This window comes from Amaranthus tricolor, chromosome 1 (genome assembly GCF_026212465.1).
Source record: "Amaranthus tricolor cultivar Red isolate AtriRed21 chromosome 1, ASM2621246v1, whole genome shotgun sequence".
NCBI classification, from domain to species: domain Eukaryota; kingdom Viridiplantae; phylum Streptophyta; class Magnoliopsida; order Caryophyllales; family Amaranthaceae; genus Amaranthus; species Amaranthus tricolor.
In genome coordinates this window covers 11,004,160-11,023,226 of record NC_080047.1, presented here as the reverse complement: position 1 = coordinate 11,023,226, position 19,067 = coordinate 11,004,160, and the positions used below count along the sequence as shown (strand labels likewise).

The 19,067-nt window shown below is 30.7% G+C and overlaps 1 protein-coding gene across 1 annotated transcript; it reads right to left on the bottom strand.

Moving 5' to 3' along the window:
- Nucleotides 1–403: 403 nt before the first annotated feature.
- LOC130800009 (metallothionein-like protein 4B) lies at nucleotides 404–2,046 on the bottom strand. Its single transcript, XM_057663336.1, has 2 exons — nucleotides 1,911–2,046; nucleotides 404–771 (listed from the first exon to the last, which is right to left on the bottom strand). The coding sequence occupies exons 1-2, from the start codon at nucleotides 1,994–1,996 to the stop codon at nucleotides 612–614; spliced, it is 246 nt and encodes an 81-aa protein (XP_057519319.1). The 5' UTR covers nucleotides 1,997–2,046; the 3' UTR covers nucleotides 404–611.
- Nucleotides 2,047–19,067: the final 17,021 nt, after the last annotated feature.

Here is a 19,067-nt window from a genome sequence, read left to right as displayed (position 1 = left end):
CCCTAAATCAGTTTTGCTCATTAAAAATCTTTTTCAATCAAATAATTAAAAATTAAGCGAATTAAACGAAACATAATTGGAATTTGGAACTATCGAGTACATGTAGCCTCCCAAAATATTTTTGGTTTACTGTATCATTCCCAACAAAAGTAGGATGAACACTCGACAAGATGTAAAAAAGAGATGAAGAAAGTGACCATCAACTATTCATCCCAAATTAACTTTCACTTGGGCATAAAAACTCTTAATTAAAAGATCTTAATATCATATTAAAAAATACAAATTTAAATATAAACGTTCAAAAAAAAAAAAAAAAAAAAAAAAAAAAAAAAAAAAAAAAAAAAAAACTCAAATGAATGAATTAAATAGACAAGTACATAACGTTCATTTTGATTATCTTGCTTAAATTGATCTTGAATCAGGTATTATCGATCCTGACATAAACAAGTACAGAACTGTAACTCTGTTTATTCAGATATCAAACATAATAAAAACATGACATTTTTTTGAAGATACAGAAATCTACAAGTCTAACTAAAAACACCCAGACATCAGAACAACATTAGAAGCAGAACAGTGAACATATATACTCCTAGTTCGAGTATCCTATCTCAAGCAGCACAAGTAGCACAAGCGCAGCCAGATCTACATTTGCAGAAGTCCTTTCCAGTGCCTTTCACCTCTATTTTTGTGCATGTGCATGGGTTGCAACCGCAATGCTCTCCGCATGAGCACTTCTTGTGCTCCACCTCTCCTCCCGATGTGTTGCACCTACACCAATCATATAGTTTAAGCTGATGGTTAAAGCCCCTGAATATATTATGATATATCATAAAACACATTGGCTAAAAGTGCAAATGCAGAACAGAAACTCCTCATATGTGGCGCTAAATATTCAACTTTGTGATTGAGATTCGAATCCGTAACTTCTTATCACATCATCACATTAGCTTCTGATACCAAACAGGAGTACATTACCTATAGGGGATCGGAAGTTCATGACGATAGAGTACATGCTTTATAGGTTGTTTAATAATTTTATTACCTTCCAACTTCCTCAAATTTCTATGTCATAGATAGAAATTTAAAGTAAAAAAAAAAAAGATAATTCCTCCAACGTTTTTGTATTTTTCTTAATATTATACTATACTCTTCTTGTGTTTTATGAAGTTTTTATAAAAAATGTTCATGGAAATTTAAAAAATAGATCTTTTAAATGGTAAAGATATTATTTTACTAAATTAAAAAATAAAAAGTATAAATAATATAAAAAAATTAAAAGAAGGTTAAGAGAAAAAAATAGACTATAAACAAAAAAATATTTATTAAAATTGGTGGAAATCAGTAGAAATTATAAGAAATATAAAAATATTAAAATAAGATTAATAGAGAATATGTGAAAACTAAAACTATTATTAAAATATTAAAATAAGGATAAACAAGATTATTTTTGTTCGAAATTTGTAAACAAAAATAAAAATATTTATTGTAGGAATAACAAATAAAACATGTAAATAGAAAGTAAAAACTTCTATAAGATAGGGGAGTAATCAACTTCAAGAATATACCAATACAAACCACACGTAACATAAAATTTAGACAATATAACATTTTAGGTCTTTAATTATCTATTTAATTAAGCTTTAAATTAAGTTGATTTCTTAACGAGAAATATAAAGCCAACGTGATAAAAAGGTTATAAATTTAAATATTAACCATCTTTATTTTAAAGTGGAATAACTCATGATAGGATTCATATTGCATCTAAATCAGACTTTCGATCCAATTGACTCTTACAAGTCTACGTAAGACTTTAATTTAGTAGGTTAATTTGACATAAAACATTAAAGTTGATATATTAATATATAGTAGTAGACTTAGTAGTAGGGCCAAGAATAAAAAGGGATAACCTGCAAGAATGACCACCAGGGCAAGGAGAAGGACACCCACAAGTGTCATTACAATCTGCATTAGAAGATCCCTTTATATCCGCCATTTCTCTTCCCTTAATTCCCTCTTAATTAATCTTTTGATCTCTATATTATTGTACGTCTCTTTTTCTTCAATTAGTATTTCATTAGGATAGGATTTTCTTATAAATTCATATAAGTTAGCTACTTCACCGCCATGAACGCCACGTGTCATAAACTTATATTGCTGATTTGGTACGTGGCAGAACCTGACTAATATAGAAGTTTCTTAAGGCTTCTAAGATGATTTCTAGACATCTCGTGGCTTATCTTTTGTATTTGGTGAATTGACTACTTTATAAGTCATGAATTGCCAAGTTCACTGCAAGTGGCCCAATAGAATTCTGTTGTTTAGCCCAAAGAAACAGCCCAACCCATTGCCTAATTATATGAATCTGAATAATCTTGGTGGTGAGCCCGTCTTACTTGTGAGAAGCGTCTTATTGAGTCAAGGTCTTTCTAATATCCTCGCTACTCAATGTGTCTCTTCCATATAACAAGGTTTCCCTAAAATGCTTATATGAAGGTGCTAGTGAACATAACAAAAGAATAATCAAATCCTCATCATCCACTTTAACATCAATATTTTGCAAATCTATAATTATTGAGTAAAATTCATCAAGGCGCAATTTCATGGGCTTTCCTTCTTGCAATCTGAGATCATACAAATGACTTTTTAATAAAACTCGATTGGTAATACTCTTTTTCCATATAGATTGATTCTAACTTTTTTCAAATGTCTTTTGAAGTTTCCTCCTTTTCAACTTCTCTCAAAAACTTCATTAGAGAAACAAAATTATATGGCGGATAGAGCCTTCGCATCCATTTCTTCCTATTTAGCCTCACTTGTGCCTTCGGGTTTCTTCTCCTCACCATCAAGTGCTTTATGCACTCCTTTTCATTTTGTATCAAGAATGCTTTCATTTTAACTTGCCATAAACCAAAGTTCACACTCTTATCAAACTTCTCAATATCGAGCTTCATTGTAGCCATGTTGCACCAATATGCCCTCTAAATCAAAGTAATAATGATTTGGCTCTGATACCAATTGAAAATGATGTTTGTATTATTAGAGTTCAAACGTGTTTTAAACTCCAATATCACCCAGATCAAGGGTATGAAGTCTTGTGACAAACAAATTACACTTTCAATGAAAACAACGTTTGTAAGAGACAATAAAGCAATAAAAATGACTCAATGATTTTAGATTTTCACCCAATTTGGCTATTTCCTCGGAGGTGTGTAGTATCTCACTTGTATTGTCACAAAGGAGTTCAAAGAACTCTCAAATTGGAAAATTACAATAGAGAAGAGATTAGGCTATGTGTTTAGGCTTGGGGTATTTGGCCAATGTTTTTACGATGGCATATGAACCTCTATTTATAGAGGATTATACATTTAATGAGTACGCAAAGTAATGCAAAGAATTAACAACATTAATCAGCTCCAAGAACTTGAAACGATCTAAAATAGGATCCTAGGCAATTTTAAAGAGACTGCTCGTTCAGGGCAAGTAAGTGCTCGTTCAAGCATGGACTTCAGAAAGCTACTGTTTGTATCACAACATTGTTCTCGTTTGAGCACTATTCATGCTCATTCAAGCACATCCTTACTGCACCCTCTGAACTGTTCAGATCAACTTCCTTGTTCAAGTCAAGTGACATTCTCATTGTGCCTTATTCGAGCACTTAGGATATGAATAGATTCCTTGACTCATGAACTCCTTCAATAAGAACATTATATTCATCATGCCATCAAAATTCTTGTGTTTAAGTCACTTCTAAATGTTCCATAACTTCATGCATTTAACACACTCACTTAAACACCACATTCATCACACCAATTTAATCACCCATTTAATCCATTCATGGGTTCCATCTCTATGCACACACTAATGCATAGATTTTATTTAATGCACTCAAGTCACCATTAACGCTAACAAAATTCAAGTGAAATTTTCACACCAGTATCCATACTTCTAACTTAAACGGCTCTCGTATATGAGGGTATGTCAGAATAAGTAACATATTGTGGGGACTCAACCATCAGCTTAAGCAATTACAGTGCATCAACATTTTCACTTCAAAAGATATAATTATCATATGAGTGTATTGATATGAATCAATTCTAAACAACTAATTTTCATATACACAATCTTTATAAATTCAAAACCCTACAATTTAATGATGTTAACTCCTACTTTTCAACTAAAGTTTGAAATTAATTAGCTTAATTATTCATTAATCAAAATTCTACCCATTTCAATAGCTAAATTGGCAATAAGCATTTGCGCGATTCGCTAAAAATAAACCTACTTATTGTTTATATTTAAATAAACCAATCTATTAGATATAATTACTTAAATTAAAACCAACTTATTGTACTCATAACCTAATTCAGGTTTTCTTTATAAGTCAGCAACTAGAAATAAACAATAAATGAGCAATTCTTAGCAATTTTGTGCAATAGGTTTATTTATATAAAAATAAACAAGAGAGAAATTTATTTTCGAGTAAAAATTAATTTATTATTAGTAATTTTTGTCTTTTCTATGTAATTATTGTATTAAACAAGATTATTAGTAACTTTAAAAATCAAATAATTTTAATTGTGGGTGTTTAAAAATTCTAAAAAGTTGATATTTAGATTGTTCAGATTGAGACGAATTTAAAAATTTCAACATTAATATTTATAAATTTTATTTAAGAAGAACATACGGAAGTAAACTACAACAAATAACTATCAGAGTAGAAATAACAAAGCTCTTTAATTTGCTTCGCTTTACAAGATGATTGGAGCAAGGAAAAATCAGCATAGGTTAAAAGACTTTTGCATGCTTTCAATGCATAGTTTCTTTTTAACTACACTCCAAAACCAAAATTAAGAAAGATAATCACTTTTTCAACTACCTCCTAGATGATGTAGGGTCAAATTATTAATTATTTAGTATCATTAGGTCATACTTCTTTAGTTGTTGCATGACCTTAATTAATAAAGTTTATAGACATCCCTTCAACAATTTCTACACTTTTAGAGTTTTAGTAATATCATTAAAAAGATACCCCTCTTTCGGTCCCAAAATGAGTTGTGGGGTCACACAAAATTCTTAAACTCTTCTAATTTTTTTTCTCTTAATTATATTTTTTTAAGTATTTTGAGATATAAATGCTTAAAATTTGTGTTTGAAAACTATTTAAAAATTTAAATTAAGAAACAAAAATAAACAAAAAAAGGTATGAGTTATTTAAAATAGGTATATTATATAGCGAAATTTCACAGGGTAACTCTGAGGTTTTGAGTTTTTCACGTGGTAACTAAAACTTTTAAAAAAATCCACGTGGTAACTCTGAGGTTTACGTAATTGTTCCACCGTGACTTTTTTACGCATAAAAATGTTAGCCAATGTTGATTTCGAAGCGTTAAGGATGTTGTACGCCTATTCATGCGACTCATCATTTCAAATGCCATTAGTTTCAACCTTTTTTCAAAACATAAACTTTAATTCTACCATCTTTCATCTAAATCATATATTTTTTTCTCCAAATCCAAAGACAGTAGAGTTAAAGTTTATATTTTGGGGAAAAATACTGAAACTAATGGCATATGAAATAGTGAGTCCCATAAATAAGCGTACAATAACCTTAAAGCTTCGAAACTAACGTTTGCTAACGTTTTATGTGCAAAAAGGTCACGGTAAAACAATTTGGTAAACCTTAAAGTTACCATATAAAATTTTTAAAGATTTTTGTTACTTATGTGGAAAACCCAAAACCATAAAATTACCACGTCAAAATTAAAACCAAAATCTGTTGCCATAAAGTAACACTCGATAACACTTGGTTATACTTTCAAAGTTTGGACTTTGTTCTTGAATTATACTAAGCCCACCAGCATGGAATCAAAGGAGTAAGGACAATCAAGTTGTCTATCCTATCCTAATTCCAATCACCATAAAAGTTGAATGATGTTTGAAAAACCAATCATCACAGGTTACTAGGCCACTTTTGATAAACTTTCTACCCTTTTTGGTTAATTTTGGATTTCTTTTTCTTTTCGGCTAGAGTCGATGATTCGAGTCATCAGATTAATTTTGAATTATTAGGTGTATTGGATCAGTTTAAAATTAAATTTTATGTCAACGTTAATTTTTATATAAATATGAATTATTTTTAAAGTCGCATCAAAGTCAGATTTAATTACAAAGTCGAATTAATAAAGAATGACCAATTATGTTTTCAAATAAATAAAGAATGACCAATTCTGTTTTCGAATAAATAAAGAATGACCAATTCTGTTTTCTTACATTTACCCTTCCCTTATGGACAAATTTGATCAAATTAGCTTAAATTTGTTAGTCATAGGCATAATCCGAAGAAATTAATAACGCGGAAAATTAAGTATTTAGTCGGTGATTACTAATTCTGTATTAAATTAATATGAACATTACAACCTAATATTTATACACGGAATACTACCTTTAAGAAAAGGCAATAAAAATATTCCCATATTTCTATACATTAAATATAGAAATAAAAACATCTAAATATCAACTAAATATATGAAAACATATATTGTTCTACACTCCCCCTCAAGTTAGGTATTAAATTAGGTAGTAGGATCACCAATACCTAACTTGTCCAAAACGGTACTAGAAGCTTCAGATGCTATAGCTTTTGTGAGAATATCGGCAAGTTGGTCTTCTGATCTGACAAAAGGAAGATTGATGATCTTCTTTTCTAGCTTCTCTTTTATGAAATGCCTATAAATCTCTTCGTGCTTTGTTCGATCATGTTGAACTGGGTTCTCAGAGATGCTGATAGCTGCTTTGTTATCACAATATAGATTACTTGCCTCTTTCTGCTGACAGTATAGCTCATTCAATAGTTTTTTAATCCAGAGAATTTTTGTGACCCCTTTTGCTCTTCCTCTAAATTTTGCTTCAGCACTAGATAAGGCAACAACCTTTTGCTTCTTACTATTTCAAGTAACCAGGTTACCACCTACTAGGGTAAAGTATCCAGAAGTAGACTTCCTACCATCTCGATCTCCTGCCCAGTCTACATCGGTGTAGGCTTCAAGTTCTAGGTGGCCATTTCTTTAAAAGAAAATCCCCCACTGTTAGTTCCCTTTAAATATCTCAATATCCTCATCACTGCTGTCATGGGTTGCACTTGTGGAAGATGCATGAATCTGCTTACTATGCTCACAGTGTAGGCAATGTCTAGCCTTGTGTGTGAAAGATAAAAGAGCTTCCCCACCATCCTCCAATATTGATCTTTGTCTGTCATCTTAGCTCCTTCAATTATTTGAAGCCCATGATTAGTCACAATAGGTGACTCAGCTGGTTTGCAGTCCAGCACTCCTGTTTCAGCTAGAAGATCCAAGATATACTTCTTTTGATTGATGAAGATCCCTATCTATGATCTTAAGACCTCGATCCCTAGAAAGTATTTTTAATTACCCAAATCTTTCATCTCAAATTCAAGGAAAAATCGTCTCTTAAGATCACTAATCTCCTCTGCATTATCTCCAGTGATAACCATATCGTCTACATAGATAATAAGACATGTGATTTGACTATCAGTTTTCTTGAGAAATAGAGTATGGTCAGAGTTACTCTGTTTATAACCAAACCTTTTCATAACTTTAGTAAATCTACCAAACCATGCCCTAGGTGACTATTTTAGACCATATTAAGCTTTTCTGAGTTTGCACCCTTCACCTTGAGCATACCCTTCTGAGAACCCAGGCGGAGCTTTCATGTAAACCTCCTCCTCAATCTCCCCATGTAGAAAAGCATTCTTCACATCAAACTGGTATAATGGTCAATTTTTGTTTGCTGCTATTGAAAAAAGGACACGAATGGTGTCAATCTTGGCAACAGGAGAAAAGGTTTCAGAGTATTCTATCCCATAGATTTGTGTGTAGCCTTTGGCTACAAGCCGAGCTTTATATCTCTCAACGGTTCCATCTGCATGATATTTGATACCCATTTGCATCCAACTGTGTTCTTTCCTTTTGGTAGAGTACATTGTTCCCATGTTTTATTCTTTTCCAGAGTAGTGATTTCTTCTTTTGTGGCTTTCTTCCACTTTGGATCTTGGAGAGCTTCTTCAGTGGTTTTTGGTTGAACATTAGCATACAATGAGGTATTAAAGGCTGTTGCTGTCTGAGATAAATTTTCATTACTTCCTCGGTTAGTGGGATACTGAGATCGCTCAGACTCAAACTCTGGATCATACCTTTTAGGAGAAACACCTCTAGTGCTTCTAGGAGGTAACTCATATCTTCTGGGAATATCAACACTAGGAACATCATGATTAGATATATCGATTAAGGGTTTAGGTGTTACCTCTTGTTCAGTTGGATGCTCATCAGAAGAGACTGGAGTGAACTGAAGAGGAGATACCATGTCTTCAGAAACAACATCGGTAGTCTCGCCTTCCTGCTCTTTTAGGTCCAGATCAATCATAACTGGGTGTATTAGCCAGCTAAGGTCATCACTAGCTGTCTCCCCCTGACTCCTAAGGACTAGGCTGGGTATAGTTTTAGGATTGTTCAAAGAAATCACAATCAACAGTGGTATACATCCGGTTTTGTAGAGGGTCAAAACATCGATATCCCTTTTGATTTACCCCATAGCCAAGAAAAACACACTTAATTGCCCGAGGTTCAAGTTTGGTTCTTTGAGAAGATGAACATAAACAACACACCCAAGGATACAAGGTGGTAAGGAATGTGAAGAGGGAAGAGAGACAAAAGATCCCAAGGTTTCAAGGGGTGTTTTGTATTGTAAAGGTTTTGAAGGAAGACGGTTGGTGAGATAAGTAGCTATAGCAATTGCTTCAGGCCAAAAAGAAACTGGAGCATGAGACTTTAATAAAAGTGCTCAGGTGATTTCAAGTAATTTTCGGTTTTTGCGTTCAGCAATCCCATTTTGTTGTGGTGTGTCTGGGCAAGAAGTTTGGTGGAGCATCCAATTGTCTGAGAGAAATTGTGTTATAGCTGAGTTAACATATTCACCCCCATTATCAGTTCGTAGTATTTGTGGTTTGGCATGAAATTGAGTTTGAAGCATATCATAAAAGGCGACAAAAACTAAAAAAACCTCAAATTTGTGTTTCAAAAAATACGCCCAACTCATATGAGTACAATAATCATCCACAAATAAAACATAATAAAAGAAATTATGAGTAGCAGAAATAAAAGCAGGCCCCCCACACATCAGAATGTATTAAAGAAAAGGGACTCGTAGAACGAGTCAAACTTGGCAAATATGAGTGTTTGTGGCTTTTCGCCAAGACAAAAGATTCATAATCAAGAGACATAACAGTGTTTTTAAGGGAAGGGAATAAATGTTTTAAATAAGGTAGAGAAGGATGACCCAAACGACGATGCCACGTCCAGAGTTGATGAGCAGGAGACCCACTAGTAAGCATAGCTTTACTTTGTTGAGTCGTTTCATCCACATAGTATAAACCTCCTCGTTCAATACCACGTCCAATGATCGTCCCGGTCTGAGCATCCTGCACAATACAACTAACAGAAGCCTACAGAACCGTACAATAAAGTTCCTTAGTCAATTGACTAACTGATAATAATTTATGGGATAGACTAGGAATTAAGAGACAATTTTTTAAGTAAATCGAAGGAGAAATATCAACAACTCCGGCCTGAGCAACACTAATATACTCTCCATTAGTTGTTTGAATATGAGTTCCGCTGGCGAGTTTAAAAGAAATAATATCACACGAATCATAAGTCATGGCGTCCGTCGCCCCGCAATCAAAACCGAGACCCCTCTGTTGGTGTTAAACCATTTCGGTTGCAACAAGGAGATGATGGTGGTGGTCGAAATTCCACATCTGAGGTAAACTTATGGTAAAGATGAGAATCGGAAAATTGGTCGAATTTTCAGATCTGAATCTTACGGCTTTGATACCATGAAGAAATTAATAACGCAGAAAAGAAAATGCTTGGTCAGTGAATACTAATTTTGTATTAAATTAATATGAACATTACAACCTAATATTTATACACTGAATACTACTCTTAAGAAAGGCAATAAAAATATTCCCATATTTCTATACATTAAATATGGAAATAAAATCATCTAAATATCAACTGAATATATGAAAACATATATTGTTCTACATAATCGACTAATACTTTTAATTACTTGCTTTGCGGTAGGACTCTTGTTAAAAATGACTTGATTTGACAGATAGAATTGTTCAATCAAGTTTAAACTATTACACTAACTCGAGGTTACCCATATGAATCCAAAAAAGATTTTGTATTTCATGTAGTATTAATGGGTATATAACCCTGTGTAAAAGATTAATCATGTGTAATTATGATAGAAGATCATTTAAGAAGGTTAGATTAATACCAATCTGGGAAGAATTGTTAGGGTTAAGTAGTCATCTGGCAACATCCATCTGAGAAGGTCAAGATGACATTGGTGCATGGGAGGCTCACGTGCGGCTAGAAGACACTTGTCTATTATAAAGAATCATTATGAGATAGTGGGACATATGTTCAAAGGAGAAGCAAAGAATGTAATAGAAAATAAAGGAAAATGAAATAGAATAATAAGAGGATTGACACGTCCAAGATAAGCACAGTGGCATGCAAAGAATTTTGGAGATTAGTAAAGTATCATTGCAATGTTTTACATACATAATCATCAGCTATAAATATAGAGAAAGGAGCCTATAAATGAGGTAATTAATTTCTACTATTAAGAGAGAAACATAAAGAACTCAAAGTAATTTATTACTAGGGAGTTATTACAATTGAATTTCAAGGGTCCACACTGATTTTGAGAAAGATATTAATACTATTGTGATAAATCTAAAGCAAGAATAATTGTCTTGATTGATACTAAAGACAACAACTATTCAGAATAAAACACAAAAGACCTCACGTCTAAATAAGTCCTAAGTAGTAATCCACCTAGCAACCATAGTGCTCCTGGAATGACCTATTAGTCAAACTTGTTTTATACTGTTACTGACTTAGGCGTCGGAGTGGGTCCCCGAAAATACATTTCAGGCCCTGCTAACCCCTTGTTGCATTTTGTAGGAACAATCATCTTCTCAAGAGATCTTTCTACATGACCTAGCAAGGCATTAAAGACAAGCCTCCACCAGCACTTAGCACTTGATTAATCACTAATCAAAAACTCAAGTCTATAAATTAATTATTCTGCAAAACTAATACAAGAACAATTTGGCGCTAAAAGGAGGGCTCGTTTTTCTTTTTCCACCAAAAGGTTGCCTTAAGAATTCTCAACAAAAGAGGATGCCGAGAAATTCGCAAAATCGGAGCCAGAATATGAATCAATCCAAAAGAAGTAGGTCTCATAGGAGGAGATATACTGGAACTGGAAACATTGCACAAAGAATAGTTGATGAAAGGCGAAATCTGGGGCAATCACAAAGCTCTCAGAGACAGCAAAATGTGTCAAATTATTAGATGCAGGAAGAAATACCAGTAACACCACATGCTGGAGGAATTCATCCACAATTTAATCTCACCATGGATGCATTAGTTCAACTGGCAGCTGCGCTGGCTAATACTATCAAATTCCCATCATTTAATACTAATTGTAACTAAATTCCACCCCAAACAATATCCGTTATAATACTTTCTAAATTAGTACCTTTTTGTTTGTCCACTTTATTTTTAACACGCTTTTTCAAATCAAATTTTAATCCTTAATATCTCTAATTACGTATAACAAAAATTATAAAAATTATATATTAAAAAACTTTACATCAAGATAAATCTAACAAGATCCCATATGAATATATTTAACTATGAAATCTAAATTTTTCTCTTCTAAAATAGAAAAATGTAAAATGGACAAAAAAAATAGATAAAATATATTTTAGGCATGTAAAGCAATTTATTTAAATTAGTTGACTCATTATTAACGATCCGACTCTAGCAAATTAAGAAGAATTGAACGTTTATGGATGCGTCGAGTCCTAGCACTTTAAGTCTTACTTCTATAAAACAGCCAGTTGTACTACTTTTATTTGTCCGGAGCTAAAGATGTTCAAAACACATTTGATTATTTGAAATTTATTCTATTTTATAACAGAATTTAATTTGACCCGACTTTATAAATAATTTAAAATTAAGTAAAAACAATACGGCCACAAAATCCAATTTTGAATTGCCTTGAAACAGCTTACCCGAAATCAACCCAACAACTCGAATAAACCCTTATATTCGCAAAAAGCTTAATTTAAAGCTTAAATTGAAGTGCTCGCACAATATATTATTTGTACTTCATTATGCTGTTTTATATAACAATCCTTTTAAACTATAGATGTAGATGCAACACATGTCTTTATCATATCTAGTGCATGCTAAATATATACATTAAAAATGAAGGGTAAATGAGATTCAAACTTGTGACCTTGTTTTATGTTTTGAAATGTTCAGAATTGATCTCACTCAACACTTATCCGCCTTTGTATAATCAAACACGACGTTCACTCAGCTTTAAAATGGAAACACAATTATGTAATTAATACCAATGTAAATACAAAACTCAAATTAACACATTTGATAACATTGACATTTAATATCATATTAAGATACCAATTTCATTAAAAGTTTAGATTTAAGTTAAAATTTCAGAATATAATACTCATTTATCCCACTCCTTTTGGATCATTTGAATAAAAATCTCTTTAAAGGATGCAAAATGAGCTATACAGAACGGTATATACTCCTCTATCATTGCTTTACATGCAATGCTTACGTCTATACATTTATGCATTGATTTGGGTGCAACATTTGGCCAATTTATAGAGCATTCGGGTAGTCAATCATTGATGGTCTTAGAAATAAGTGGCCTTAAATATTAAATGGAGTCATTTGAGTCCAGTTTTAAGCAATGTTTTTTAATAAGTGATTATTTTGTGAACTTTTAATTATATTTGAAGTAATATAATAACCTTTGTTAAAGCAAGTACCAATAATCTTAATAACGACGTTAACTTTAAACATTTAATCGAACATACTTTGTCTTGTACTTTAGAGGGGGTCGATAAAGATGTGTCGAATATGGATGGTTTAAGATTTGGAACGGTTGATGAGAGTTGTTTGATCAAAGCAACAGGAAGATCAACAGACTACTTTGAATTCTGTTTTGGTCAGAATATGAAGTGACTATGCAATTATGTGGTGCATTACTCTATTGTTTATTGTAATGTTTATTGTCATAGTTAATTAGGATGTTAATTGAGTTGTTAAATGTGAGTTTATGGTGATTTATGAGGGAATACTAAGAGTGATGAATATTTTGCCTATAAATAGGATTCATCACTCATAGTAACATTCACCACAAACACACATATTGTTGAGAGGGCTATTGCATTGTTAGAAACTTGAGAGTGTTCTTACTTTGCTTTAGTATTTGTGATCTTGAGAGATTGTTCTCAAGATAAGGGTGGTTTATTATATTTGTAATTGTTGAATTCATTATAATAAACTATATTTGAGGGGGAGGTATTCAAGATACCTCATAAATACTTGTGTTCATTTTGCGTTATATTTTTCATTTGCTTTTCTTTGTTAAACCTCTTTGAGGCTTACGCTTTCAACCTTTATGTTACAATACATTTTGTTTCGAAATATATTTCTGAAATGGAAATATTACAATAAAATCTAACTTTTTGTGATATTGGATTTAATTGCATTAAAAAAATGTTACTGATTTATATTTTTAGTGTAACAATTATACATTTTTATTTGAAATTCTATTTTAAAGTGATTTAGTGACAATTTATTTGATCTTCAGTAGCATATGTAATTGTTACTATAGCCTATGGTGGCATTTATGAGAAATGTCATCAGATCCTACGTCGCGAAAAACTTTAGTATGATTTTTCATTATGCTGCTAAAGGATCTAATAAATGTCACTAAACCCACTAGGGGTGTTCAAAATCGGGTACCAGGTCGACTCGGATCCAAAAATCCGGGTACCCGCTTTTTCGAGTACCTAAAAATGTGACCCGGTTCCGACCCGGTTTAAACCGGGTCGAAAACCGAATATCCGGTTTTTTTTTTTTAATTGTGTTTTTTTTCCTTATTTCTTTTAACTTTTTTCATATAAAATTCAAATTCTAAGTTGTTTACATGATAGATTTACCTAATTTAGAAATTTTGTGGATATAAGTTGTTTACATGATAGATTTACCTAATTTAGAATTTTTTTTTTAAATTGGAGCTAAATTAGGCAAAATATTTATGTAATTTATTTTAGCAATTTCATACTAACTTAGAATTTATTACATATAATTGAATGAAAAAGTGATGTATTGATAAATAATTTTAAAATTCAATATTTAATTTTTTCTTAAAAAAATCATGTATTCAATAAATTTAATCATGATAATATTTACTTACATATTCTATGAAGTAATATTTTTATATATTCTATAATAATAAATCGGTGCATTATACGTGTTTTTATACTAGTAATAAGATAAAACTAAGTAACACAATATCTTTACTAATTAGTTATTACTTTGGTGATCCTAATTAAATTCTAATTATCAAGTATAATTTTAGTAAATTTACAATCTAATTGCCAATACCACATTAAGAATAAAGCAAATTCTTAAGCTGATCATCGGATGAGATATTTTATGAAACATGCTATCAATCTAATAATTACGGAAAACACTTATTTTGAAATACACCGTTTGAAATATTATTTAAGGACAATAATAGAATATAATTTAACACATTACTTTGAATTTTAACACATTTATTTTTTTTTAGGGTAAAATGATTATAATATATTAAGAATAAGCATTTTTTATTTTAAAAAAAAAACCCAAATACCGGGTATCCGGTTTTACTAAAATTTGATATTCGGATCCGACCCGAGTACCCGATTTATAAACCGGTACCCGGTCCGAAATACCCGGTTTTGAAAAATCGGGTTAATTATCCGGTTTTTTATACCGGATACTCCGGGTCGGGTTTTGCAAACCGGGTTTTTTTGAACACCCCTAAAAGCCACTATGTATACTATCAGAATTTTGACATATAAATTAAATGTCATTAAATATATCCCACTAAAAGCAAATTATATTGTGGTGAAAAATTTTTATCTTTTAATATAAAAAGTAAATTTATTTTAAAAGATATTAAAAAAATAGAATCTCCAAATCTTTGCTCTAGCCCGTCATGAGATTGCCTTTTAAGTTTGCGTTTCAAATACTTTGTTGCTGTTCGTTAGCTTTCTCTATTCTCCTCCCATTATGCTGACGCCAATGGGGTGGAAAATAGGGGTAGAATTTAGAAAATAAAAATGTGCAATTGCTACTCCGTATCTTTAGGGGATGATCAAAATTTCCTTCTTAGTTATTACTCTATTTTATTTTTACTTCATTGTAATTTTCTTTTACAAAATTGTTTTCATCCCTTATCTTTTTATCTATAAAATTCAAAAAGGTCCTATTAATTCATATGCAATATAATATATTGGACTTGCTATATTTGACTTTTTGCGCAATTCAATATATTATTTTGATAATTTATATACTCCTATTAAATTATATACATAACTAAAATTACAAAAAGTTAATATCGTGAAAGTATACTTTTCTAAATTATCAAAAAAAATATATTCCTTTGTTCTTTTTTTTACTTGCATCGAAACATTTTTTCCGCAGTGCAATGCGTTTGTTGAATTATTTATATCTAGAGTTATAAATAACTAAAAAATTATAAAAATTTGATATTATGAAAATATATGTGACGAGATCAATAAAACAAGATCCCACATGACTATATTTTTTTCTCATATGATAACTGCAATATATAAAATACTATCAAATGATAAATAGTGCAAATGTTAGTTTTGGTGCAAGTAAAAATAATGAAGGAAATATGCTTGAATAATTAATAAGGTCAATAACCATAATACAGAAAGCATGGCCGACTGTATAGCATGAGTCACATGAGCGACAGCTTAGGGCCCAAAATTTTTATATACACACTTTTTTAATTATATATTAAAAATATATTATTTTTATTTAAAAAAGAAATAAGTGTAATTTATACTAGTGTTTTTCGATTAGGAGTACTATGTTTGGGTTAATGGTTATCCGATATTTAAAAATCATTGAATTAATCAAGGTGTATTGTTGTATTTTATTGGTTAATTGTGTGAAATAAGCAAAGTAGTGTCATGTTTAATAGAAAAAAATTAATATTTCTCAATGATATTTTAAAAAATAAAACATATACATCACAATCTTATTTTAGTTTTGCTCAATACCCCTAAAATGTCCAAAATACTTCCCGCAAAAAATGTTTCAGAAGGGAGGAATTAATTACAACTGTGGTACTTTACTTTATTATAGAGGCATGGAGTACAATTCTATATTTCTAAGGCTTTTAATTCATAAATCTGCGGTTTCAGTACATTTTGCAGCGCACAATTCACGCGTACGAACCAATGCATTATCCTCCTCTCCAGTCTCCACTCGAGTTTGTAGATTTATCAATGACAATCTACGATTACATTTTGTCTCCGTCAATTATGTTGAATTGATGTTACCTTTTCATTGTTGTAAAATAAAACAATAACTCCCACTTTATTAATCAACATCATTACTTGGTTATACCACTGTCACATAATTTATTAATTTTTTCACAAATTATGATCAGTTTTAGGCTATTTTAAGATCACTTTTAATAAATCGTGAATTTTAAAGATGAATTAACTGGCGAATCATATACAATGGACACTCGCATGTGAAGGAAATCAAATGTGTGAAAGAAATAATTAAGAGATCATGAGGTTATTTTTTAAAAAAGAAAGTAGCAAATTTATAAACGGATAAAAGGATACGATAGTAAATTAAGTAATATCACATATTATATCAATATATTAGTATATGTATCCGTATAATATAAGAATATGCATATTTGTTGATTTATATAAATTCATATACAATGGACAATCTATATTTGAATGTGATGTGTGACACTAAAACTAATTCATTATACTCTCAAATTAACTTATTAGATACACTAAATATTAACCACTAAATCAAGTTGTAAAAACAAACAAATCATTCTTTTATTAGCAATTTTGTACCCAAAAAATGCATAGCCACAAAAAATGCCCCATTATTTTAAAGATTAATTAATCAAATAATTAAAATTAACCTTAAAATGGCCCATTATTAAAAGATTTATTAATCAAATTATCAAAATTGACCTTTGATAGCGAAGACAATAGAAAGAAAACAAAAGTATATAAGCATAATTTGTAAAACTTTCTATCATTCCTTTGAGCTTCTGGCTGGACATTAGTTGTACATGATGGTGTGTGTGTGAATATGACATATTTATCTAATCTAAGCTAAGCTAAGGTTGAAGATGAAAGAGGTATACATAACCATTAATGCTTTTAGACAAATTATATTTCCCAATCACACAACATAATTACAATTTCTATAAGTTTCAGATACACTTTTTGTGTTTTTTTAAGATTGCATAAGGTAAGATTCGAATTTTAACCTTAACTAGAAAAGTAGTATTTACTCTTCAATTAAAACAAAACTTAATTCTCGACTTTTCGTGTTTATTGATTAAGAATTCTATATAATTTATCAGTCCCATTATAATTGCAATTGATAGTGATACTGTGCCACACATTAAGTCACAATCAATTGCAATTATTTCAGAACGAAGGTAATATTTATTTTCTTTTTGAAAGGAACCTTATAATTCATTGATAAAAATGTTATACGACATCTACAACAGAGTAACAAATTATATGTCTACATGATGTTCTTGCTAATTAAAAAATGCTATTAAGGCAAGGACACTCATATACTAGTTTATACTTAATAAGCTATTCTTGTGATAGATCGTTTTTCGGTAAGTTGACCTTAAATAAAAAGCTTATGTGCTTATAATATGTGTTAGAAGGACAATTTAACCTATAATGCGCGTCTTTCAATAAGATTGTCTCATATAAAAATTTATGTACTATAATTTAAATCTAAATTACATAAAAACATGTGTTGCTAGTTTCGCCTTTGTACAAGTGCAACTAGTTGCAGTATGCAACTTTGGAGCATGCGACTTAGTGTCACTGTTCCACTGTATTTATTATACTCATGTTATTTATAGTAACAAAGAAAAATTTAGGGTGTGCTTTTTAAGATAAAAGTGAATATTTAATAATAAATGAAACAATATAATAAATTACCTAGTTAATAAAAGTAAGTTAATAAGTATAAATAAAAATTTAAAAAATAATAAATTATTGTCAAAGAAAAAAATACTGTAAAAAAAAATACAACTCAAAATAAAAAATAATATTGAATAAGAGTAACGGTTTAAAAGTTAGAGAATTAGTTAGTTGCATAAAAAAAAAGTTGAAATTGGTTTGCACCGCTTGGCGCTAAGCAATATATCAGAGGGCTTGGTTATGGCATGTTTTGAAAATCATAGTTGAATCCGATGGTAAAAATCCACATCACCGGGACATAATACTTAATAGCAAGTCTATATTTGAGGGGTGGACATAATACCTTTAAATAAATGCACAAGTTCAAGTATATTGACTGACTCTTAAATGAGACAGTTTCACGATGAGACTATTTATATTGGGTTGTCTTAATATATATTTTTTGTTTTAAAGTGATCACTTATAACATTAAAGTGATCACTTATAATTTTAAAATAATTATTTTTAATAGTTTTAGAGTGATTACTCATAATCTTAAAACGATTACTTACGAGCTTAATACAATTAATTAAAAAATAAACTAATTATATTTAAAAAATGAGCTAATTATATGAATCCGTCTCATGATAAGACAGTGTAAAGGTTAAAGTAATTAACCAAAATAAATCATTGGTTTGTTGCTAAGAATTGGACTAAACTATGTGGTGCTAAGTCAATTGTTTAAAAAGTTAACGCTATCATTGTCTATCTAAATTATGTGGGCCTCTTGACTGTTTCCAACTTTTTAAAGTAAACCAATTAACATTTGCCAACCAAGAATACTTGGAATATGATGGCTTATTTGACAAATAGG

What these genes read in the sequence shown, in the direction of transcription:
- LOC130800009 (XM_057663336.1), bottom strand. Translation starts at nt 1,996, where the DNA reads ATGGCGGATATAAAGGGATCTTCTAATGCAGATTGTAATGACACTTGT. An exon ending in CCTGGTGGTCATTCTTGCAG is followed by an intron (nt 772 to 1,910) that starts GTTATCCCTTTT and finishes TGATTGGTGTAG; the next exon opens with GTGCAACACATCGGGAGGAG.